This window comes from Hypanus sabinus, chromosome 6 (genome assembly GCF_030144855.1).
Source record: "Hypanus sabinus isolate sHypSab1 chromosome 6, sHypSab1.hap1, whole genome shotgun sequence".
NCBI classification, from domain to species: Eukaryota; Metazoa; Chordata; class Chondrichthyes; order Myliobatiformes; family Dasyatidae; genus Hypanus; species Hypanus sabinus.
The window spans coordinates 162,363,288-162,388,489 of NC_082711.1; the positions used below are offsets into that span (position 1 = coordinate 162,363,288).

At 40.7% G+C, this 25,202-nt stretch overlaps 1 protein-coding gene across 1 annotated transcript in view; it reads right to left on the reverse strand.

The window, feature by feature from the left end:
- The window catches only part of ankrd13b (ankyrin repeat domain 13B), a 456,195-nt gene that overhangs the window by 92,883 nt on the left and 338,110 nt on the right, over nt 1–25,202 (reverse strand). Inside the window, exon 5 of the mRNA XM_059971419.1 lies at nt 2,895–3,038. Within this exon, the coding sequence (XP_059827402.1) occupies nt 2,895–3,038 (144 nt within the window). The remainder of the gene's footprint in view (nt 1–2,894; nt 3,039–25,202) is intronic.

Sequence of the window (25,202 nt, forward strand, 5' to 3'; positions counted from 1 at the left end):
TGCAATCATAGATTGCACGCGCCCGCAGAGCTTCAAAACGTGTGAGTGACAATAGAACAGCAAGTCACTCAGCGTTGCTAATGAAAAGAGCGAAGAATAGTGTTCAAGCCCGCAGATAGCTGCTTCCCTTGAAAGGAACGCGTTGATTTTGATTAGTAATGAGAGCGGCATCTGAATAAAGGTTCATTATTCAAGGGTCAAACTTAGCAAGATGAGAAATGTTTTCAAGGTCTTAAATCATCTTTATTTCACTCCATCTACTGATTTCTAAGCAACACACACACACAATGCTGGAGGAACTCAGCAGGTCAGGCAGCGTCTATGGAAAAGGGTCCTGAAGGAACTCAGCCTGAAATGTTGACTGTACTCTTATCCAAAGTTCAAAGTAAATTTATTATCAAAGTACATATATGTCACCTGCCATCCATTTTCTTGCAGGCATTCTCAGTAGAATAAAAAATACAATAGATTGGAAAACTACACAAAAAAGACTGAAGTAAATGCAGAAATAAAACAAGTAATACTTGTTTCTGTCCTGATTTTATTCATTGTGGGAGGGGGGATTTGGGGGTTGATTTGCCTGTTCCATTTTTGTTTGTTTGTTTGTGGGAGGGGGGATTTGGGGGTTGATGTGCCTGTTCCGTTTTTGTTTTTTTTGTGGGAGGAGGGATTTGGGGGTTGATGTGCCTGTTCCGTTTTTGTTCATTTTTTTGTGGGAGGAGGGATTTGGGGGTTGATGTGCCTGTTCCATTTTTGTTCATTTTTTTGTGGGAGGGGGGATTTGGGGGTTGATGTGTCTGTTCCGTTTTTGTTCATTTTTTTGTGGGAGGAGGGATTTGGGGGTTGATGTGCCTGTTCCGTTTTTGTTCGTTTTTTTGAGGGAGGGGGGATTTGGGGGTTGATGTGTCTGTTCCGTTTTTGTTCGTTTTTTTGAGGGAGGGGGGATTTGGGGGTTGATGTGTCTGTTCCGTTTTTGTTCGTTTTTTTGAGGGAGGGGGGATTTGGGGGTTGATGTGCCTGTTCCATTTTTGGGTTTTTTTTGTGGGAGGGGGGATTTGGGGGTTGATGTGCCTGTTCCGTTTTTGTTCGTTTTTTTGAGGGAGGGGGGACTTGGGGGTTGATGTGTCTGTTCCGTTTTTGTTCGTTTTTTTGAGGGAGGGGGGATTTGGGGGTTGATGTGCCTGTTCCATTTTTGGGTTTTTTTTGTGGGAGGGGGGATTTGGGGGTTGATGTGCCTGTTCCGTTTTTGTTCATTTTTTTGAGGGAGGGGGGATTTGGGGGTTGATGTGCCTGTTCCGTTTTTGTTCATTTTTTTGAGGGAGGGGGGATTTGGGGGTTGATGTGCCTGTTCCGTTTTTGTTTTTTTTTTGTGGGAGGGGGGATTTGGGGGTTGATGGTCATGCTGCCTTACTTGGTTTCATGGCTACCCGAAGAAGAAGAATTTCAGAGTTGTACACTTCGATAATAAACGAAACTTTGAACCTTTGAAGTAACACTGAGAACATCAGTTGTAGAGTCTGGAGAAATTCAGTAGGTCAAGCAGATCTGTGTCCAGAGGGAGAATCTTAATCTGAAACATCTACTGTACATTTCCCTCCACAGATGCTGCCTGACCTGCAGAGTTCCTCGAGATTCTTGTTAGGGGTGTCAGTAGTGGGGTAGTGCACCAAGTTTAAATTTCCAGGTAAAGATTAGATGAACACTATTAATGTAGCACACTCCATGTCCTCAAGACCTGACCATTGAGGTACAGTACAAACCAGGACTTGTGATATGCACCAGCTGCTTATACAACTATCCACCACAGCTGCTCCCATGGCTTCACAAGACCCTGATCAGGGGTGGGGTGGGGGTCTAAGCAGGTGCTAACCTTGTCCAAAGGTGACCTACAGGCTAGTGAAGGGAAGGAGCACCCTACATCTCCTTTGGTAGAGGGATATCTCCACTCCACCACCCATAATGTACAGTACATACTAACAGAAGTAAAATGCCATTGCTCCAAAGAGGTTATCTTTTATTCTTTAGTTCCTCACAGCATCGTGTTTAGTGAAGTCTTACCAGATCGAAGCGACTTGCCGAAACAGGACAAAGATAGCATGTAATTACACAATGGAAAACTAGTAGCAGGCAAGAAAGTCCCTAGTTTAATGATCTGACATTTTGTCAATGAAAAGGCAAGCCTTGGCCGTTGCCTGCCCAGCTATGGAAAGGTTTAGAAGTCAAGTGTAAATGTGTGAAAATATACAAGTTCCAAACTCCAAGACAGCAATTGAGCTGGGTTTCATATCGTCCTAGAAGTTTGTCCACACTACTCTGGGGGAAAGAACGTGTGCTGTTGAAAACTGACAGTTCAACTTCCCACCTCAGCGGTGAGAGTGGGACTACTTTTTCAAAAAACAATTTTTGTTTTGATCCTGTTTTACCCATGACCTTGCTTTATATATCTGCTTTTCTTTCTGCGCCAAGTCTTAATCCGGTGAATTTCTAGGTTAAATTGGTGGCATCAATCTCTAGTAAGCTCCCACTGGGGCTTCTGAGCTAGTTGAGGCTGGTAGTAATACTGTTATCTTAGAGAAACGAATCAATCTCTCTGTATGTAATGAAAGCACACGCTGCAGAGTCTGTTCCTCCACTCCCTCTACAAGCTATTAGAAAGTTGAACAGCTGTGTACAGAGAGCATGGAGCAAGATTCTGTATTAAACAGGAACCATAAACAACCATGTTATGCCATAATAGCTTACAGGAGCACATTATGAAGAGAAACTACCACACTTCAGAAACATCTTTACCCCTGAGGTGCTTTGAGTAAGATAGGGGAACTGCAAACATTTTACTTTTCAAAAATTAAGAAGCCAGCACTCTGCAGGAGGAAAGCCAGTTAGTTAACACCGACCTTGTCCTCGGAAGACAAAGCTACGATTTCCTCGTTGCCAGGTCATGTGATCAAAGCCGAGCAATGTGGTGTCCACCCGCAGGTTCTGTCCACTTTTCCAAACCCTGTATGTGTCACTTGGACAGATCTTGGAGACCAGGGGCACTGCAAAGCCAAGAAAGGGAGCAAACCATTAGCATTGGATCCATTGGATGTAGCAGACCCTTTTGTAAAGCAAAGCCACTTAAACTGTGAATCAGAATGCGAACATGGGAAGCAACTTGGTTACAATGGGCAGAATGTTGTGTAAAACATGAACTGCTGGGGGGACTCAGTAGGCTGATCAGTATCTGTTTGGAAAAAGGAATTGTCACCATTTGTGGTCAAGACCCTGCACTGCAACTGAGTATAACGGTCCGGTTGCTAACATCCTTCACATGGTCACATCAGGCATCAAAATACCAAACAACATAATTCAATTGAATTCTTTCTAAATCCTTATTTTAAAAAGTGGAATTATGAATCCATCCATTAACCCACCCCACTACAACACACGTGACTACTGCATTATAATTTCCATTTGGAGTCACCCTATTTACAGATACACCTGTACCTAGCATCATGTTATAGACATACAATCAATGTATGTATATAAGCTAATCTTATGTATTTATATTTATTCTGTTTTTATTGTGTTCTTTATGCTTATTGTGTCTTTTATATGCTGTATCTGATCTGGAGTAAAAGTCATTTCATTCACCTTTACACTTGTGTATTGTTGAATGACAATAAACAATCCTGAATCTTAAATTTAGAAACAGTTTTTGTTCGATTAATATTGACACTGGAAATAAAGACACTGACTCCATGCATGTGGGAAACTTTGTAATCAGAATCAAGTTTAATATCAACAGCAATTGTTGTGAAATTTGTTGTCTTTGCAGTACAATGCAATACATAATAATTGGAAAAACCTGTGAATTACAGTAAATATATATATAAAATAGTTAAACTAATAATAATAGTTGATTGATCCCGAGTGGAAAATTCTTTTGATACAGCAGCAACATTTAAAAACACGCTTAGCAGTGTGCTTAATTAACAATAAATACAGAATAATAATATACACAAAAATAGTGTACCAATGTACAATAATACACAATAACAATGTGCAAAATAATAAAACAGAGACTAATGCACTATGATGTGTGTTCTCCTGTCGCACAGAGATGAATTGTTGTACATGCTTATTTCTGTAACGACCTTGTCACAGCAGAGCTGAACAAGAATGCTTGAAAGGGTGATTCAAAAGGTCATGCGAGAGGATGCGAGAGATTGTCCATAATAGGTAACAGTTTGTTTAGTGACCTCCTCTCCACCACTAACTCAGGAGAGCTTGGATCCAGCCTCTTTGATGAGTTTATTTAGTCTTTTTGTATCACCAGCACCGATGTTGCTCCCCCAACGTAAAGCCGCAAAGAAGACTACACTCGCTCAACAGACTGGCAAAAGATCTCTAAGATCCTGCTGCACAGGATCCTTAAGGTAGTAACAGCCGGGGGAGGTAAATGCTCCCTACCTATTAAATCCTCCCAATAGTCTCAAATAGTCTCTGACAACCAAGTCCAGGTCCTGGCCTTCTAGTGCAGCTTAGCTACTAAGCTTGGTGGAACCATTTCTACTGACAGGAGGAGGAGCAAAGGTGGGTTACTGATGCCTTAAAACCAGTTGCTTTGGGCAGATGGGGCTAATCCCTGTGCCTAAGGCAGTCCTACGCTGAGTTCAAAGCTGATTGGCGACTCCTGTGACGCTTCTTCTACCAAACTGTATCGGTCTCTGCTGTTCCTTTGGGTTCATCAGGTGCGTGGAGAGGGGGAGCTTGCTCGCCATATCATACTGCACAAACCTGCATATCTGGACAGCTAAGGATACAATATATGGTCAACTCTGACCGACAGAGGCCCTATGTTAAACTAAATAAGTAGTGGAAAAATAGAAATTCAAATGTAGTGAGTAGTGTTCCCGGGTTCACTGTCCATTCAGAAATCGGATGGCAGAGTTGAAGAAGCTGTTCCCGAATCACTGAGTGTGTGCCTTCAGGCTGTTGTTCCTCCTCCCTGATGGTAGCAAAGAGAACAAGGCACAGCCTGGGTGATGGGGGGTCCTTAATGATGGATGCTGCCTTTTTGAGACATCGCTCCTTGAAGATGTCCTGGATAATACAGAGGCTGGTGCCCATGACGGAGCTGATTAAGTTTACAACCCTCTGCAGCTTTTTTCGATCCTGTGCAGTAGCTGCACCCACCATCCCCCCCCCCCCCGATACCAGACAGTGATGCAGTGAGTTAGAATGCCCTCCACGCTACATCTGACAGATTACACAAAGTGCACGGATTGATCCTAAAAATCCGTGAAAAGGGGAACCAAATAGGTTAAACTTCTTTCAGCAACACCTCATTAAGCATGGATATTACCTCCAGAGATGATCCTACTTGATGGTAAACTGTTTTGTTTTTTTGCAGTCTTCATCTGCACTTCTGAGGACAGCTTATGTGCTGCACAGTTTGCAGTATGTCGGCAGGAAGCCTGAAGGATTTGAGCCTGGTGCCACAAAACCTTCTACAGTATGTTAGGACAACCAGTCCCTAATGAGCAACTGCTACAAAATGAATTACCCCGGGGGCGTAATTACACGGATAGACAGATCACTTGTATCTGCTTTTACAGCACAAGTGAACGATTGGAAGGAATGGGGAAAATAATCTCAGTTTCCCTTTGGAGCTTCAATAAAACTAACAAGCACTTATGTTGGAAACTGCAGGGGTGATTTGATAGAGGCCTTAATAATCATGTAGCGCAAATCAAATTGTTTTGAGTAGTTTCAGCAAATGGCGTGTCAAGGTGGAAAATGCCAGCTTAAACAAAAATGAAAATTCTGGAACAACTCAGCTAATCAATGCCATTTGCTTTGGATCCGAACGCTGCACAAATTTGCGTCTTTATTGATTTATTCCTCCAAGAGGACTACAATCTTGTCACCGGCTTTGGAGGCTTGCATGCCTCAATGGCCCGGAGAGACATGTTGGATGGAGTCAGGGCCTTGTTGCATTGACTCTTGGTAGGGTCACTCATGCCAAACAGGTCAAAGAGTAGAGATCAGAGTAAGAGCAGGTCTCTGGTCCTTCAGGTTTGGGAGGTCAGCTCAGGGCTAACAACTTCGACTGGTCAAAAAAATTGTTAGGGAAACGGCAATGAAGAATCCTTCCATATCAGTGTGCACCAGCAGAGGTGGAGGACCTTCACTGCTACCCTAAATGCCAGAGATGTAACAGGCAGTAACTAACTTATTGATTTATTGGTCCACTGATGTCTCCAGCATATCATCAAGTTTTGTTGGTTGTTAACACAAATGATACATTTCACTGTATTTTTTGATGTATATGTGATAAATAAATCTGAATCTGAATCTAGATTGGTTTATTGTTGCCACATATACCAAAACAATAGCAAAAAATAGCAAAAAGCCATTGGTTACGTGCTATCCAGACATATCATTCCAGGCATAGGTATATTGAAATAGTACAGTACTGTGCAAAAGTCTTGGGCACACATTTATAGCTAAGGTTCCTAAGACATTTCCACAGTATTCTATTTGTCAATGTGCAGGGGAGAGCAAGTTTTGTAAATCTGGCAGGAGCAAAGGATATTAGGAATAGCAAGGGTGGAGTGCCACCAGTGGGGTGTGGGACAGGTGGCAGAGACAGGGTCTGGGGGTGGCGTGGGTACAGGCATGCCCAGCCCTGAGACACCAGTCAAGGTAATTTGATTCCAAACAGTTGGTTTATTGGTCATTACAGGATGTCTCTCTGGTGATTCCTGCTTCCTCCCCTCTCCCTTCCTCTTTTCCCACCATGATTCCCCTCTCCCTGCCCCCTTCGCACTCTCAATCCACAACAGAGACCCATATCAGAATCAGGTTTATCATCACTCACATATGTCATGAAATATGTGTTTTTTTCTGTGGCAGCAGTACAGTGCAAAACATAAAATTACTACAGTACTGTGCAAAATTGAAAACAAAATGCAGAATAAATTGTTACAGTTACAGAGAGTGAAAATAGGCAAGCAAAGTGCAAGAGGTATGAAAAATAAACTAGGAAATCATGACTTCACAAATTCATCCTTTAGCTTATGGAAGGACTGTTAACAATCTAACAATAGTGAGATGGAAGTTGTCCCTGAATCTGGTGGTTCGTGCTCTGAGGCTTCAAAAATAACCAAAAGAGGATCTATGATATTTCTATGATACATCATGGAGCACTTTGGGAAGACTTTCAGAATAAAAGATGGAAAATATTTACAAGGTGTAGCTGTTGTACAGTGAGAAAATTGATTAGACTGGGAGGATCCCACAATGAAAAGCATAGAACAGACAATGAGACATCTAAAACAGGAGAAAATCTGTAGATGCTGAAAATCCAAGGCAAAACACACAAATTGCTGAAGGAACTCAGCAGGTAAGACAAGATCTATGGAAATGAATAATCAGTTGAATTTTTGGGCCAAGACCCTTCATCAGGACTGATGAATGGTCTTGGCCCAAAACATCAACTGTTTATTAATTTCCACAGATGGTGCTGACCTGCTGAAATCCTCCAATGAGGCATCTAGTCTACTGTCGTGAAATAACAAAGATATCCTTTGGATATTGTGGGAAGAGAATGTAGAACAAAGGACAGTATAGCACAAGAAAAAGCTCTACAGCCCACTATACCTTCTCAGAACATAATGGCAAGATTAACTAAATATCTTCTACCTGCAGATGATCCATCCCCTTAACATTCACAATTCTAGCTAACAGCCTCTTAAATGTCACTATTATGCCTGCTCCTATACCAGTCCCAGCAGTCTCTTCTGGGCATCTTCCACTCTCAGTGTAATAAAACTTGCCCCATACATTTCCTTTAAATGTAAACACAAGAGATTCAGCAGATGCTGCAAATCTTGAGCAACACACAGAAAATGCTGGAGAAACTTAGCAAGTCAGGCAGCACCAATAGAGGGTCATGGCCCAAAACATCAACTGCTTTCCTTTAAAGGTTCCCTTTCTCACCGTAACTGCAGGGCGTCTAGTACTTGACGATTCTATCTTGCGATAAAGATTCTGACTGCCTACCCTATTTGTGTCTCTCATAGTTTATAAAAATGTCAAAGAATATGGGTTTGTACAGGCAATTGGTGCTGATATAAACGATTAAACATAATTTCAGAACTATGGAGCTGGGCTGGAGAAGCACAAGGAAACTCATGCATCTGTTCATAAAGGTTTATAAACTGGGTCTCTCCTATAGTAGGGGAAGAGGGTTTCTTTTACATCTTCTCCTGGCACATTGCTGATCGCAGTGAATGGCTCCCTCCCAGCAGGGGTCTCTAAATGAAAACTGAAGGTACCAATTCACATCATGCAGCTCAGTAGTCAGATATGAATAGGGCCCCAGATGCCATATTTTGGTCAGAGCCTACAATCGGTTGCACAGGCTGTGGAGCCAGACATGGCTACCTGTGAAACAGAGCCTAGGACACCAGGGGGCTGAATCACTTTATGACCTGTCTCTGCCCTGCTGGGTGAGTATAGAACAGTACTGTGCAGACAACTGGCCTTTTGGCCCACAATGTGTGGAACCTGGTACAAAGTTAATCTAAACCCATCTGCCTGCACATCATCAATATCCCTCCATTCCCTACGTATTCATGTGCTTCAACCAGCTTCTTGAACACCATTTCGTATCTACCTTCACCAGAATACCTAGCGCACTTTTTCAGACACTTGTCTCCCTCTGAATTTCAAAAAAACTGTCCCTCATATCTCCTCTAAGTGTTCATCCTTTCACTTTTAATTCATCCCACTCCTATTTAACATCTGTTACTCTGAGAAAAAGATTCTGGCTGTCTACCCTGCCCATGCACTCATAATTTTATAAATATCTATCAGGTCTCCAATCAGCCTCCTGAGAAATCTTTCTTTATAGGTCACTGGAAAACCTCATTTGAGCCCTCTCTAAAGCCTCCACATCCTTATAGTGATGGGATGACACGAAGTGCACAGAATACTCCAAATGCAGCATTACCAACGTTTCATACAACTTCCTGACCCTTATACTTTGAAGATAAACACACCATACACCTTCTTTACTACTATGCCTAATTGCATAGCCATGAACTGGGACCCAAATGTTCCTCTGTACATCAACATTGGGGCTAAGAGATCAGCCATGATGGAACGGCGGAGCAGACCCAATGGGCCAATGGCTTAATTCTGCTCCTATATCTTATGGTTGTTAAGGGTTCTACCATTAGATGTATTCCTCCTCTTCTTGTTAAGCTAATCACACCCATTGGGGCATAGGCTGCCAACAACAGCTCGCCAGAGTCCTCTGTCCTGGGTTGTTAGACAGTTGATCGAGCCTGTGAAGTTGTGTTTCACCACACAACTTCATATGTCTTCTGGGCAAAGATCGTTCCTCTCCCAATAATGAGGTCTTTGGAGCTTCTGCTGGTGTTTCTGTAGCTCTGAGTGTTTATGGGATGAGGTTGCTGGCTCCCCTCCTTTTCTCAAAGCCAGGCTTGGGACTGTCCATGGCAGAGTTATTAACTGTATGTTTTCCCCTTACATTTGACTTCCCAATGTGCAACAATTCATACATGCCTGGATTAAAATGCATTAATTTTGCATTAACTTTGTCCATAATTGTAAACGGTCCGAAAAGTTGTCAGAGCTGTGGGAGGTATTATGGATAAGCTCCCAATGCCTACTACTCGCTCCAAATAGAGTGTGTCTCAAATAGCCTCTGAGAACCAAGTCCATCTTCTGGTCTTCATGTGCGGCTTAGCTACTAAGCCCAGTGGAATCATTTCTACTTACAGGAGAAGGGGCAAAGGCAGTTTACTGGCATTTTAAAACCAGTCGCTTCAGGCAGATGGGGCTTGTCAGCCGTGGTTCGCAACTCATCTAGGAGAAGGAAAACTCTGATCTCAAATGCCCACTACCTTGCTGCTATACCCACGTATGGGAAGGTGTTGGATTAAGCCCTGAGGACAAACCCAGAACTGGAGCTCAAAAGTCAGTCCTATGTTAAGTTCAGCACTGACTGGCAACTCCTGCAACACCGCTGATGCTAAACTGTATTGCTCTCTGCCGTTCCTTTGGATTCATCAGCTGCGTGGAGAGAAAGAACCTGCTGCATGCTCTCCATATCCAACTGGCCTGGCTTGTGGATCATGTAGACTGCTAGGATGCAATATTCATGGTCAAACCCAGCCAGCTGAGGGCAACTGATCTATGACCTGTTATATCGTTTGATGATCTTCTCCACTTCACCAACTTTTATGTTGTCTGCAGATCAACTAACCAACCCATCTAGAATTCTGTCCAAGCCAGTTATATACATCACAAATAGCTCCTGTGCTGATGCTACGGAATACCACAAGTTAGAGACCTCCAGATGGAAAAACCTATCTACTACTAATGTCTGTCTACTATGAGCCAGCCAGTTCTGAGTCCAAACAACCAATTCACTGTGAACCCCACGTATTTTAATCTTCCTAATCAACCTACCATGAGGGATCTTATCAAAACCTTAAATTCCATGTTAACATCTACCGACTTACCCTCATCCATTACCTAAGTCACCTCCTCAAAAACTCAATCAAGTTGGTAGGACATTACTCTTCTACTCAAAGTCACCCCAACTGTCCCAAATTAGCACATGTTCTTTGAGATTATGTAATTCTCATCGCTAATAATCCTCTCCAATAGTTTCCCTACCTGACGTGAGGCTCACCAGCCTAAATATCCTGGATTATCCCTGAATTATAAGGCCATAGATAAAGCAGCAGAATTAGGCCATTTGGCCCATTGAGTCCGCTCCACCATTTCATCATGGCTAACCCAATTTTCCCTTCAGCCCCAATCTCCTGCCTTCCCCTAACCATTATCCTGGGTAATTTACGCTTACTTAATTTAAACTCGCATAATAAGGAATGACAAATAAAATGCAGGTAGAATTATCAGTAACATTTAAGCTGCACTAACATTAGCCATTTTTATATCAAATTATCTCATCTATATATAAAACTTCCCTTTGGTGTTTAATGAAAATCTTGAGCCTCTTTTCACATCCCAGTCCACCCTATCATATTGCCCTTTGCGGCCTGAATCTCCTCACTCAGACCTCATCCACTGATTCAATGCCCCTCAGTTCCACCAGGTCCCTCCTTCTCACACTATTCGAGCAGGGCAAATTTCAGTTGCACCCAGAATGAGCCCTTCTTTGCAAGCTGGGATAATCCCCCTTTACTATGCACTGCTTCACTGCCAGCAGCTGCTTATTAAACTTTTGGTCAAGGAAGTGTAACCATTAAGATGTTCACTTCATTCAAACATTATCCCTGGAGCTCTTGGTATTCTGATTTGTCAGTCTGCATTGCAAATGGCCCGATGAGGAGCATCGGAGTGTGGAAAACCATGACAGTGAGTTAAATAACCTTTGAATGTCACCGCCATTGAAATCTCTGATGTCTGAAAACCTGCACACATTCACTGACACTTCCTTGCCTTGGAATTCAATTGAGAAAGAGAGGGATACGCAAGCTTGACCATTTAAAGTGGCCTTCATACAATGATCACCAACTTACCAGTGTTCCTTGCCTGGAGGTGGGGAACTAACTTAGATACAATTCAACCTGTGCTTCTTTAGCAGATCATCATCTAGAATCCACTTTTGCATGCACCTATTGTACAATGAATGACAGCAGGCTATTTTAATACAAGGGACATTCCAAAACGAATGCAATTATGTACTTTCCAACAGAGTCAGCTGAGAGCTACTTGAAAAAGAAGTCGTAACTCTCTCCACATGCACCTTATTATCTAGGAAGTATTGGCTTTATAACCGGATCAGACTCTAAATGGAGAATGCAGCTGGATTGCTGGAAATGCAGATTTTCCTAGAGTGTGATTTGGTCAGGATGTGGTTCTGTGGAGATCAGTGCAATGGTCCTCGTAAGAAATTTATCTTCAAATAAGCTGTAAGGATGAGCAATGCCATCATCACGACGTTCCCTTCAGCTCTACTGGGATGTCCAGGGAGGGCAACAAAACTATTTCTCATTTCAAGCTTTTCTGCTAATGATGGTGGTTCTATGTCGTAACAAGAGAACATGGCTGGTGAAACAGTTAAATGTCTTGTCAAATAGTTAAATATCTTTGATTTCATATATAACAAAAGAAAATGCTGAAAACACAGAATAGTATGGGTAGTAACTGAGGAGGGAGAAACATATTTTTTTGCTTCTTAATTTTTGATTTTTTGTTCTTTGATGTCACACTATAACCAGTACCAAGTATTCTAATAATAGCAAAGAACCAAGTGCCCACAAGTGGATGAAGGGATTGAAGGCATGCTATATATGCCCAAGCTTTGCCATATAGCTACACACTCAACGTTTAAGTGACTTATTTTTCCCTCTGTCATCAGATTTCTAAACAGACAATGAACCAACTCATGAACACAACCTCACTATTTTTGTTCTCTTATTGCACTACTTATTTAATTTTATTTTTAATGTATTTCTTTTGCTAATTTACAGTTGTTTTTATGTATTGCACTGTACTACTGTGGCAAAACAACAAGATTTATGACATTATGTCAGTGATATTAAACCTAATTCTGATTCTGATAGAACCAAGACCATAATTTCATGGAGCAATTTAGAAATGTAGAAATGTAGAACACCTACGGCACAATACAGGCCCTTCGGCCCACAAAGCTGTGCTGAGCATGTCCTTACCTTAGAAATCACCTAGGGTTACCCATAGCCCTCTATTTTTCTAAGCTCTGTGTATCCATCCAGGAGTCTCTTAAAAGGTATCCGCCTCCACCACCATCGCCGACAGCTCATTCCACGCACTCACCACTCTCTGTGTAGAAAACTTAACCCTGACATCTCCTCTGTACCTACTCCCCAGCACCTTAAAACTGTGCCCTCTCGTGCTAGCCCTGGGAAAAAGCCTCTGACTATCCACACAGGAATTTCAAGTTCCTGGGAGTCAATATCTCTGAGGATCTATCCCAGACCCAACAGATCGATGCAGCCACAAAGAAGGCACTGCAGTGGCTGTGTTTCATTAGGAATTTGCGGGGATTTGGTACTTCACCAAAAACGCAAATTTCTACAGATCTACCGCAGAGATTTACTTAGTGTAATTCACATTTTTTGTTCTATATTTACCATGCATTGCATTGTACTGCTGCTGCAAAGTTAGTAAATTTCACGACATATGCTGGTGATATTTAATCTGATTCTGATTCTGTTAATTTCCCCAAGAAGGTATTTGCAGTGCTATAGCTATGGAAGAAAAAAATCTGCAGCTTCCAAGGCAGCTTGTTGCAGAAGTGTGGAGCTAACCGTACAAACCATTTTTCACTAAATTTACAACTCCAATTTAGTCTATTGTATTTCTCATTAACATCCTGCAGTGTTGCAGATGCCGAGTGTAGATTAACTGCAAATGCTCATGTAAAGCTGGACTTAATGTTTGGAATAATTGAAATAATAATTTGGTCTCCTCTGTCCTTATATTTATAGTTCCAACACAAATTTTATGTATTTATAATATAAGCTATTCAAATAGACTGGTTGTCATTAAGAATATTAAAAATAAGAATTGGGAATCAGTAACATTACCAGGAAATACAAATTGCTATGGCATTTATGACACATTAAAAGTATATTTGAACCCTGGTGAGCAAAATTGTATTCAAGAATAAATATATACAATTTTGCCCTCCAAATGATAGAACAATCAAGGGTTGTGCAGATTTTAATTTCATTCTTGATGGCTCAGTAATAATAAATTATGATAATTAATAATGATGAGGATAAATAGTGTATAACAACTGAATTTTAATCATCTTCATTACCATCATATTCCACCGACTTCCTGGTCCCCACCCATGGAAGGCACTCTGTTGCCACCACTGGTAGGAGGGTGCAAATGCAGTGTGACCAGTCTCTGTAAGCATTTCCTTGGGATTAAGAATGACCTGGTAGCATTCTGGTTGTGTGAGTGCTGAGGTAACTGATAAGACCACAGTGGAAACTGCTGACTGTTCCAAAGGTGAGCAGGAGGTACCTGATAAGGTGGGATTTTAAACTGATGTGCTTCTTCTCCTGTTTACACATGACTTCTGTGTGATGGTCTCAAGGATCCCAAATGTCCCTTGGTAATTTTGATCCAGGGATTCTCTGGAAGTAGAGGGAAAACTGAATTCTTTAGGCATTGCCTTAAACTTTTTCCTTGGTCTGCCTGGTAATGTCTGCAGGAGTTTGGTGTCGGGTGTACAAATCAACATGGCCAACTTAACACCGGGCCAACTGAGTGTAACCAGTGACTTGGTACTGGAATGGCTGTGACACATAATCCTATCAGGATATAGCTCATCGGTACCACGTCAACCATGAACTTTGAGCCAAGACCAAAGTCGTCACCTTCAAACAGGCAAAGACTGCATTGGCACTTTGAAGGTGCAGGTGAGATTTATCATCAATGCCTGCCTTTACTAGGAGGCAGCCCCTAGGATGTGAGAAGTAGCCTATGTTCCCCAGGATCTTGATGCGATCCTTGATTGAAAGGGAGTCAGGTTGTACAGACAGTACAGATTGGTAGAGAACCTTTATATTTACAGATATTGTGTATAGATTGTTGTTGTTCCTTTTCACGCCTTGTGTCACATCGGGCGGCATTCTTGACATTTCTGTAGCATTTGTGTTAGCTTGACACTCAACCCAGCATGGATGGACAACGTGCAAGGAGCCAGCTGGATTTGAACTCGGAACCGTTTGCCTCGAAGTCCTGTGCTTATTACTGGCCAGCTATTGTGTATAAGGCCCATCTTTATATTGGGTTCAGTGAATACGCTAATGAGGGCCTGGAATTCTGGCACTTACTGCAAACCTGCATAATGCAGCTTGGCAACAGATTCAGATGATCTTAGCTCTAGAGGGTAGCCTCTACAGGGTCCTAATTAGTTCTGAATATTTGCTCCACTTCCACAGAACGTTCATAAGTGATATGTAACACCAGAACAGGAAAAATTTGGAAAACTGTGGGAATAATGACTGTGTGAAGTCTTGATGGAGGGTTGGCCTGAAATGTTGACTATCCATTTTCCCCTATAGATGGTGCCTGACCTGCTAAATTCCTCGAGTGTTTTGTGTGTGTTGCTCAGGAAGAATGACTCATTCATTTGAGATTGGTTCTGTTGCAGGTGATTGAATCAAGGAATGCATCCTATCACAAAGCAAATGTTGGATTGAGACGATTTTTTTTGTGAATGGCTCAATGAAAGTGCTTTGATATTTTTTTCACTTTTCCTCACAATTGCTGGAGTCAAAGACATTAATGAGGTTGGAAAGGGTCACATACAGTGAATGGTACAGCTTTCTGTATTTCTCTTGCTGTGAAGATCAGAGCCTCTGTGGCTTTAGTTGGGCATAATCCACTGTAATTCAGGAAGCAGCTTCAGCCACTGGGAGGGGGCAGCTGACAACGGCCCTCCCTGGGACAGACAACAGGAAATCTGCTCTGTGCTTATCACAGATAGACTTGTTACCTTTGCCGAAGATGGGCTTGATTGAGGTCAGCGGAATATCCTCTGATTCCCAGCTGCAGACAATGAGATTATTGTTTTCTGCATGAAATTCTCCACTACTGAGTTTTAAATGGTCTGTGGAGCCACCATGTACACATGAGGTCTTTCTCTATTTTAGTTGGGACATGGACTTTGCATTTTCCTGGTGGTTAAAAGTGGTGGGACAGCTGAACTGGATAGTCAGCTGTGGGGTGCTCCTGTCAAGCATAGAGCTGTGGTTGAGGGGGATAATTAAATAGTCCTTCCTAACAAGTACTGATTGCCTCTCTGTCTTGAATAAGCTGACCTCCAATTTTGCTTCCAAGTGGAGTATGGACTTGGGTGACCGAACTACAGATAATATTGAAGAACCCGTCATGGCTGTCAGTCAGTCGCTGTCTTTCCACTTACTTTCATTCTTCTGGTGACTGGTTTTCTGTTGAGCCACTACCTTCAAGTATTTGTAAAGCTGCTTCTTTGCTCCTAAGAAATGATGAGCATGCAACCTATGAATGCCTTCCATTCACAGTTCCTGGATCGCCTGCTGATTCTTATTAAACCAAATGCCAATTGCGATGGAGTAACACACTATTACGATGGACTTGCTGGCTTACCGTGGACATTTTGTGGCTTCTGATAGCCGGGAGCTGACTGTTTCTCTGTCTGAGAAAGATGACTTTTGTGGAGTCATTGTAAGCTATTGCTTTGTTTTTTGCGTCAGTATTTCTGCTGCTGTTGATGGTTTGGCGCCAGGGTTGATGAGGATAACACTGTGGATTGACACGTCCAGCAGTTATCAGCATCTGACGTGGCACAGGCGTTTCCACATTCCCTCACTCAGGTGATCAGAGGACTTTGCAAGAGCTAGTTCTGCCATGGAGTCTTTAGTTTGTCTCTCAGACAAGGCAGTTTATAATGATGGTTTTGACAAGATCATGCTCGAAGCATTTTGTCAGAAGGTCCCAGGTTAGAGTCAATCTTCCCTTTCCTTTCCCTGCCAGAGGGATGCATCTGACAAGCTTACGCAATAATGAAAACAAAACAGTTTTAATGTTTTGGTATCTCAGGTCACTATTCCTTATTGCTTTTCTGACCAACACTGCTCTTTAAGAATGAAGTTTACAGTCATATGCACAAGTATATGCATACACAGGTGTAAGAAAAATACTTACATGCAATGAAAACATAAACTTAAACTATACACAATTTTTAAAATGAAGAAAACAATTATAACAAAAAAGAGTCCATTTTAGCCAAGCGATCCAAGTGGTCACAGTATTGCTAAACCTTAGTGATCAGTGTTTTGCTAGTTGTTCAGAACCAAATGGTTGAAGGGAAGTAGCTGTTCCTGAACTTGGTGGTGAGGAGGCTTCTATTTCTCCTTCTTAATGGTAGTGGTGAGAAGATGGCGTGGCTTGGGTTGTGAGGGTCATTGATGCACGTTGCCTTTTTGAAGCGGTGCCTCCTGTAGATGCTAGCAATAATGGGGAGGATGCACCTGCTAAGTACTGGGCTGAATGCACTACTCTCCACAGCTACTTGCATTGCAGCGCATTCAGACTGCTGAAGCAGACTATGATGTAACCAGTCAGGGTCAATCCTCTCTCAGCTTGTACTTGCTGCCTAACAACATGAGGACTGCCATGGAGGTTCCTGTCACAGCTCAAACAATACCGCCGGCTACCTTTGATGTTACTGACACCATAAAACTGGCAATTTCACCACACTGGATATTTACTGAGATTGAAGGGAACTGACTGAATCTGACAGCAATTCCTAATTGCCGCAAACACAATTTCAGTTGTCACTGTGCTGATATTTTATACTTTTATACTTCAAAACCCATTTGGATTTGAGAATCTGCAAGTAGAAAAAAGCATCATTATCTTATTGATCAACTCCACCTTCAAAGTCATTCTTATGTTTTGAGTGCTTCATGGTTCTTTTATGTTTTAACCACTATGCTAATTTGGCACCCATAAAAAAATAAAGAAGAGATATATGAGGAAAACTAACTTTGTTCAGAGAGTGGTGAGGATCTGCAATCAGAATGTGTGGGTTATAAACAGTGTTAGTCAGGGCTTCCCGAACAGTTTGACGTGAGGGAAAATAACTTGCAGGACTATGAGATAAAAGCAGAGAAAAATATTTGGACAGTTTGTTTTTCAAGATGTCAACATGAAATGGATGGGCCATATGATCTACTGCACCATAACAATTCTATAACTCTCTGGACCCTGATTTGCTAAATCATTTTGTGATATTTTTTCCATGGTAGGGTGTGGAGATTTGAGGAGATGGAAGATAACCAATGAAACTGCTGTGATGACACCCACCTGTAAATCTTATTCCTCTAACTGTCTCTCAACTTTACGGTTCCTGTCCACGACTTCCTCAAACATCCTTCCCCACCCTTTTTTTATCTCCTTTCCAATCATCTCCTTGCTTTGACAATTTTCCCACAACACAATGGATTGGGAGCAATGGGAGAACACAGGAGAAAATAAACCAAAGCTTTGAACTGAAATAAAATCCCTTGAATTAATAGGCTGAAAGAAAACATTGCACATCTCTATTCTCTTGGTTGGCCCTTTATCATTCTATTCTCTATAAACCCAAAACTTTACCAAAACTCTACCAAATTAACTTTAAGTTGTACCAAAATCTATTCATCAGCTCTAACTGGTCTACTTTGGTTTCTGGTTAAGAAATGCCTCCGATCTTAAGTTCTTCTCCTTGTGCTCAGAACACTTCATAACCTTCTTCTTGCCTTCCTCTGTAGCCAGTCGGAGGGGAGGCAGCTAATTATTATTGGTGATGTTTTCCCAGTTGTGTTTAGAGAAGCAGCAGTGATATTGGGGCACATACTGGATGCAGAGAAAATACATCAATCGCAATCAGTTTAAAAGTCACAGCCTTGTTAATCAGGATGTCCTATCGACCAATGGAATCTATCCAATTAAAAGGTACAGCCATGCGGAAAATTAAGGGAGAAAATAGGAGTTCACAGTGCGAGTATTATATAACGTGCTCAAGATACTAAACAAGGTATTTCCATTGCATGAAACACTTTATGCTTTCAACTTCAATCTATCCCTAGCTTTGTGATGTTTAACAGATCTTTACTCTGTCTGATCCATTGATTGCCTGCAATTGGTACTGATAATCTTTACCACAATGATTGTGAATGGCTGGAGCTCCAGGTCTGCAAATCTGTGCGGGTCCGCTGGGGAAGTCAAAGGCCCAGTATGTGTGATTCCACAGGTCTGTTGGACTCTGGAGGCTGAAAGTCCTGGGATTGGAGGACTGTGTATGTGTGTGTATGGGTGGAAGCAAGCAATGGCTGTTATTTTGCTGTTGCTCCTTTGCTGCTTGGTATGTCCTGATTGGTTGTGTTCTGTGATGCTCCACTGAGTATGATGGGCGTGTCAAGTTTGTGCCAGAACATGACCGATTAGAGTTCTCTTGGGGCGCTAGATGGAGTAAGCTGTATTTTGGCTTTGCTCCGTTCATTTTTCAATTCTTTCACCACCCTTTCATTGGATGTGGACGTGTGCTCAAGGAATGTGCTGATGAATTAGCAGGTGTCCTGACAGACATTTTCAACATCTCCCTCAGTCAAGCCATTGTCCCCAGATGCTTCAAAACCTCCACAATCATCCCTGTAGCAAAGAAATCAGTTGTAGCCTGTCTGAATGATTACCATCCCATTGCCCTGACCCCCTTAGTGATGAAATGTTTTGAACGGCTTGTCAAGCCTCATATCACAGCCAGCCTCCCCCATCGCTGGATCCTCTACAGTTTGCTTATCGTCCAAATCACTCTACAGAGGACGCAATATCCACCACACTGCACACAGTTCTCTCTTACTTGGACGATAAAGACACTTATGCCAGAATCCTGTACATTGATTTCAGTTCAGCATTCAATACCATCATCTCGTAGAGACTAGTGGAGAAACTGTCGCTGCTTGGCCTTAACACTGCCATGCGTCGCTGGATTCTGGATTTCTTGACAGAGAGATCACAGTCAGTCCATGTAGGCAGGACCATCTCTGACTCCATCACACTGAGCACTGGATCCCCACAAGGCTGTGTGCTCAGCCCATTGCCGTTTACACTGCTAACACGTGACTGTACAGCCAGATTCAAGGGGAAACTGATCATTAAATTTGCTGATGATACCACAGTGGTGGGGCTCATCAGCAAAAATGATGAAACAATGTACAGGGAGGAGGTCAAACACCTACAGAGCTGGTGCAGTGACAACAACTTGATGTTTAATGTCACCAAAACCAAGGAGATGATCGTCGACTTCAGACAGTCTCGGCCTGAGCACACACCCCTCAGCATCAGCGGCTCCACAGTGGAGAGAGTGGAAAACAGCAAGTTCCTTGGGGTGCAGATCTCGGACAATCTCACCTGGTCCAGGAACACAACTGGGATTGTGAAACGGGCCCAGCAGAGAATGCACTTCCTGAGGAAACTTAAACAAGCATCACTCCCCACTACCATCTTAACGACATTCTACAAAGGCGTGGTTGAGAGTGTGCTGACCTTTTGCATCACAACCTGGTACTCCAGCTGCAGTGCTGCTGATAAAAAAGCCTTGCAGAGGGTGGTTAGGGGAGCAGAGAAGGTTATTGGGGTCTCCCTACCTTCTGTCCAAGACCCCTTTCAGAGTTGATGCCTCGGTACATCATTAAAGACCCCTCACACCCTCTCCATGAACTGTTTGTTCTTCTGCCATCAGGTAAACATTACAGGAGCGTCAAAACTACAACCACAAGGTTACTAAACAGCTTCCTCCCACAGGCAGTCAGACTGCGAAATAGCTGCTCTACCTGACTCTGTTTTGGACACTTTTAACTTGCATTGGACACTTATAACTTGATTTTAACCAACATGTGGTTGTTGTGTTTTACTATTTATTGTTGTGTTTATTACTTAGTGTTGCGTTTGTTATGTTATGATTGCACTGCCCCTGGAAAACGTTGTCTCATTCTGCCCTGTAGAGTAGAATGACAATAAAGTTTTTGAATCTTGAATCTATGTTAAAGTGTTTAGAACACTTTTATATGCCTGAACTTTGATTTTTAATTGCTGAAAATAAATACCAGAGGAGAAAAGGCATCAGCTGAAGGCAAGGAAGCCGGTAATGGAAGTGGAAGGAAAGAAGGTGATTCTAGACAACCTAAACAGTCTCAAGTCACTTTGGAAGCTATGTTGAAGCTCCTGGATGATAAATTCGATAAAAAAATTTCTACTTTGGAAGTATTGTTAAAGGAGATCGAAAGTAGACTGGGAGCTCTTAAGCGGGAGAGAGAAAAACAACAGCGGCAAATTTCTGAACTCGATGAAGCTAGAAGACAGAGAGATCACAGATTGACCACATTGGAAAAGAAATTAACTTTTACTACTCAAACACTGGAACAGTATAAACTCAAGATTATTGACCTGAAAAGTCTTAGTTGTAGACAGAACCTGAGAATAATAGGACTCCGTGAAGCCGTTGAGAGTGGTGACTTTACTAAATTTTTTTCTCATTTTTTAATGGACGTGGTCGTCTCTGAAGCTCTCTCTGCTACTCCTATGCTTGATTGCGCCCATCGGGCTTTAAGAGCAAAACCTCCTAAAAAGTTGAAGCCTTGACCTGTTATACTCCAATTCCACTATGTACAAACCGAGGAGCATTTAATTCAAATTACCAGTCAGAAAGGGGTTATTGAACACAGAGACCTCAAGCTTCATCTGGTTGAAGACTACTGTCCTGAGGTAATGCGAGAAAGATCGCTTTTTAAACCAATGATTTCCAAGCTTTATCAAAGAAAGTTTCAACCAACTCTGCTATTTCCAGCTCGTTTAATGATTGTTCTGCCTGATAAATCACGTAACTGGTTTAAATCCATGGAAGAAGCTCATCAATTCCTTGAGGATCAACATTCAATCCCAGCTGTCTAATAAATTTACCATTTCTTCGTGTCTGTATTCATTTGGTTTATAAGTTAATAACCAGTTCATAGATCTGGACTTCTGAAGTTTGAAGATTTTTGCCATTGGTTTGATAACACCCATACTCTGTTTAGAGTATGGATGTTCATTATGCTTCTATGTTAAAGTTCCTTTTTTCTCCCCTTGTTATTTTATTATTTTCAATTGTTTGTTTTTGAAAATAATTAAGAATTTGATTTGGTGATTGATTGTATTTTCCCTGAATATTTCAAGATCTCACTTTCCAAAATGTTTTGCAAATGGCTGATTTTATTTAACATTTGTTTGGATTTTTTATGGCATTCCTCTTTCAATGTTTGGACGATGGGTGGTATTTTGCATTTTTTTCAATTTTGGAGATTTGCCTTCAAGTGAGTGGGGGTAGGGGAGTTTCTAGTTAGCTTTCTGGCTATCTATTGGCCAGTTTTAGGGTTTTTGTGGCTGGGGAGTGGGGCTATCTCTAGTATTTTTCATCTGGGCTAATCTGAAACTAGAAATAAGTGTGAATTGTCATAACTTCCAGTTCCCCTTTAAACCTTTTTCCCTCTTCCTGATTCATGAGTTTCCTATGCAGTGAGGTTAGCCATACTATATGGTTTATTCAAATAAAGTGGATAATATTATTAACTTTGTCTCATGGAATACGAATGGCTTGAACCACCTGATTAAACGGAAGAAGATTTTTAAAAGTTTTTCATAGATTGAATGCTCGGATTATCTTTGCCCAGGAAACTCATGTGAGGAAGGAGGATAATCAATGTTTTTCTAGGTTTGGAAATGTCAATTTCAACAATTGTCCTCTATTCACTCTAACAATTTCACTCTAACTCACAGGCTAAGGTGAAAGGTGTATCCATTTTTATAAACTCCTCGATTTTATTTGTTCGCTATGAAACTATCTCAGACCCAAATAGTAGGTTTCTATTAATTACTGGTTTACTTCATAACTAAAAAGTTGTTATGGTTAATATCTATGCACCAAATGCCGACTATCCTGAATTCTTTAAACATCTATTTGCATCTCTTCCTAATTTAAATGAGTATACGTTGATAATGGGCGGAGATTTTAACTGTTGCCTGAGTCCCTCAATGGACAGGTCTGCGTACTTCAGGTACTTCCAAATAAATCTGCTTTTCCTATTAATTCCTTTTTAGTTGACTCTGGAATTTTTATAAATTTGGAGGTTTTTACATCCTAACAATAAAGAGTTCTCATTCTTTTCTTAGGTATATCATAATTACTCTAGAATTGATTACCTTTTTTATCGACTGTTGATTAGTTCCGTCTGTTACTGCCTGTGAGTATGATGCAATCGCCATTTCCGATCATGTGCCCTTGGAACTATCAATCAAATTAACTGATGTAACTTTTAGAGCTAGATAATGGCGGTTCCTGCCTATTTAAAGGAAACAATTCACTCTTATTAAGAATCAATTTATACCCAGAAAAGTTGCTAAATTGAGCCAACAATGATATAACTGCAGGAATAGATTTCTCAGGATCAGAAATGTATAGTAACAAGTCGTCTGCATATAGTGATACCTTATGTATATCCATCCCGCAAGTAATGCCAAAAATGTTAGGTGATTCTCTAATAGCAAGTGCCAAAGGTTCTAGGGCAATATCAAATAATAATGGACTAAGAGGACAGCCTTGCCTCGTACCCTGAAATAAATGGAAAAAGGGAGATCTTTGATTGTTAGTAAAAGCCGAGGCTACTGGAGTATGATATATCCATTTAATCCAGGATATAAATGTTGGACTAAAGTTTAACTTCTCCAGCACAGTAAATAAATATGGCCATTCAACTCTATCAAATGCTTTCTCCACATCTAATGAAATGACACATTCTGAGGTGCTATGTGAAGGAGTATAAGCAATATTCAGTAAACTCTTAACATTGAAAAAAGAGTAGCGGTTTTTAATAAAACCAGTTTGATCCTCCGAGATAATTTAAGGTAATACTTTCTCCAGCCTGGACACCAGTAACTTGGAAAAGATCTTGGAATCTACATTCAATAGGGATATCGGACTATAGGATGCACAATCAGTAGGGTCTTTATCTTTTTTCAATATTAAAGAAATGGAAGCTCTATAAAAAGATTGTGGTAGTTTACCCAATCTAATTGCTTCTTCAAAAACCCTACATAACCAAGGAGAAAGAGTAGAGGAGAAAAAATTTAAAAATTACACTGTATACCCATCCAGACCTGGTGCTTTTCTGGAGTTCATTGTAGAAATAACACCTTTGATTTCTGCATCCATAATAGGAGTTTCTAATATTAAATGTTCTTCAGATGATAGTTTTGGAAAATTAAGTTTCCCTAAAAAATCATGCCTGGTATAAAGGCTATGAGGAAATTCAGAGTGATACAAAGAAGTATAAAAATCTTTAAAAGATTTGTTTATCTCATCATGATTAACTGTCAGTTCACCATTCTGTTTATGGATCTTAATAATCTGACATTTAACCAAAGCATTCTTCAGTTGGTTAGCTAACAATTTACCCAATTTATCACTATGTATGCAAAATTCACTTCTGGCAGGTTCCAGTTTATGCAAATTTAACTTTTAAATTAGTTAATGATTATTTTATATACCTAGGGATTAAAATCACAAAAAAACACAAGGATTTATTTAAGGTTAATTTTTTACCCTTAATTGATCAGATTAAATGTTTGTTGTTTTTTATAAATTTTTTATTGAATTTTCAAATGGTTACAGAAGGAAAAAAATTATCAACCCTTCCCCCCTCCCCTTAACCCCTCCCCCCTAACATATCCCTGTAGAAAGAGAAAAAAAAGAAAGAAAGAAAGAATGCCTGGATATCGGAAGATCCCCACATGCTCCATGGAGTCCATAATGGCTTTAGTATATATATTTATTTCTTTCCCCAAATAACCAATAATTTTATCTTCGGAGCACCTATATATTTAATCCAATCTTTTGTAAATAAGGGCGCCAAATTTTCAGAAATATTTCATATTTATCTCTTAAATTGTAAGTAATTTTTTCAAGTGGAATGCAGCTGAAAATTTCATTCTTCCAACGATCTATACTTTAGTATGAATCTGATTTCCAAGTAACTGCAATAGCCTTGGCTACTGCCAATGCAATTTTTATGAATTCTTTCTTATATTTACTCGGTTTGGATTTCGGTTTTATCCCTTCAATATCGCCCAGTAAAAATAATGTTTGGATTATGTGGAAGTTGTGTTCCAATAAAACTCTTAAATTTGTCCAAAAAGGTTGAATTTTAAAACAAGACCAAGTAGAGTGTAAAAAAGTACCGATTTCTTGATTACATCAGAAACATTGATCAGATACATTTGGGTTTAATTTATTTATTTTTTGTGGTGTAATATATAATAGATGTAAAAAATTATATTGCACTAATCTTAACCGGACATTTGTTGTATTTGTCATACTGTCAAGACATAGTCTTGACCAACTTGTTTCTTCAATTTTAATATTCAAATCCGTTTCCCATTTTTGTCTTGACTTATGAATTCCTTGTTTAATTTCCTGGTTTTGAATCAAACTATACATACAAGAAATATTTTTTTTTAATTTTTCCTTTTTGAATTAAAGTTTCTATTTCATTAGGTTTCGGCAATAACATTGTTTGACCCAATTTATCACTTAA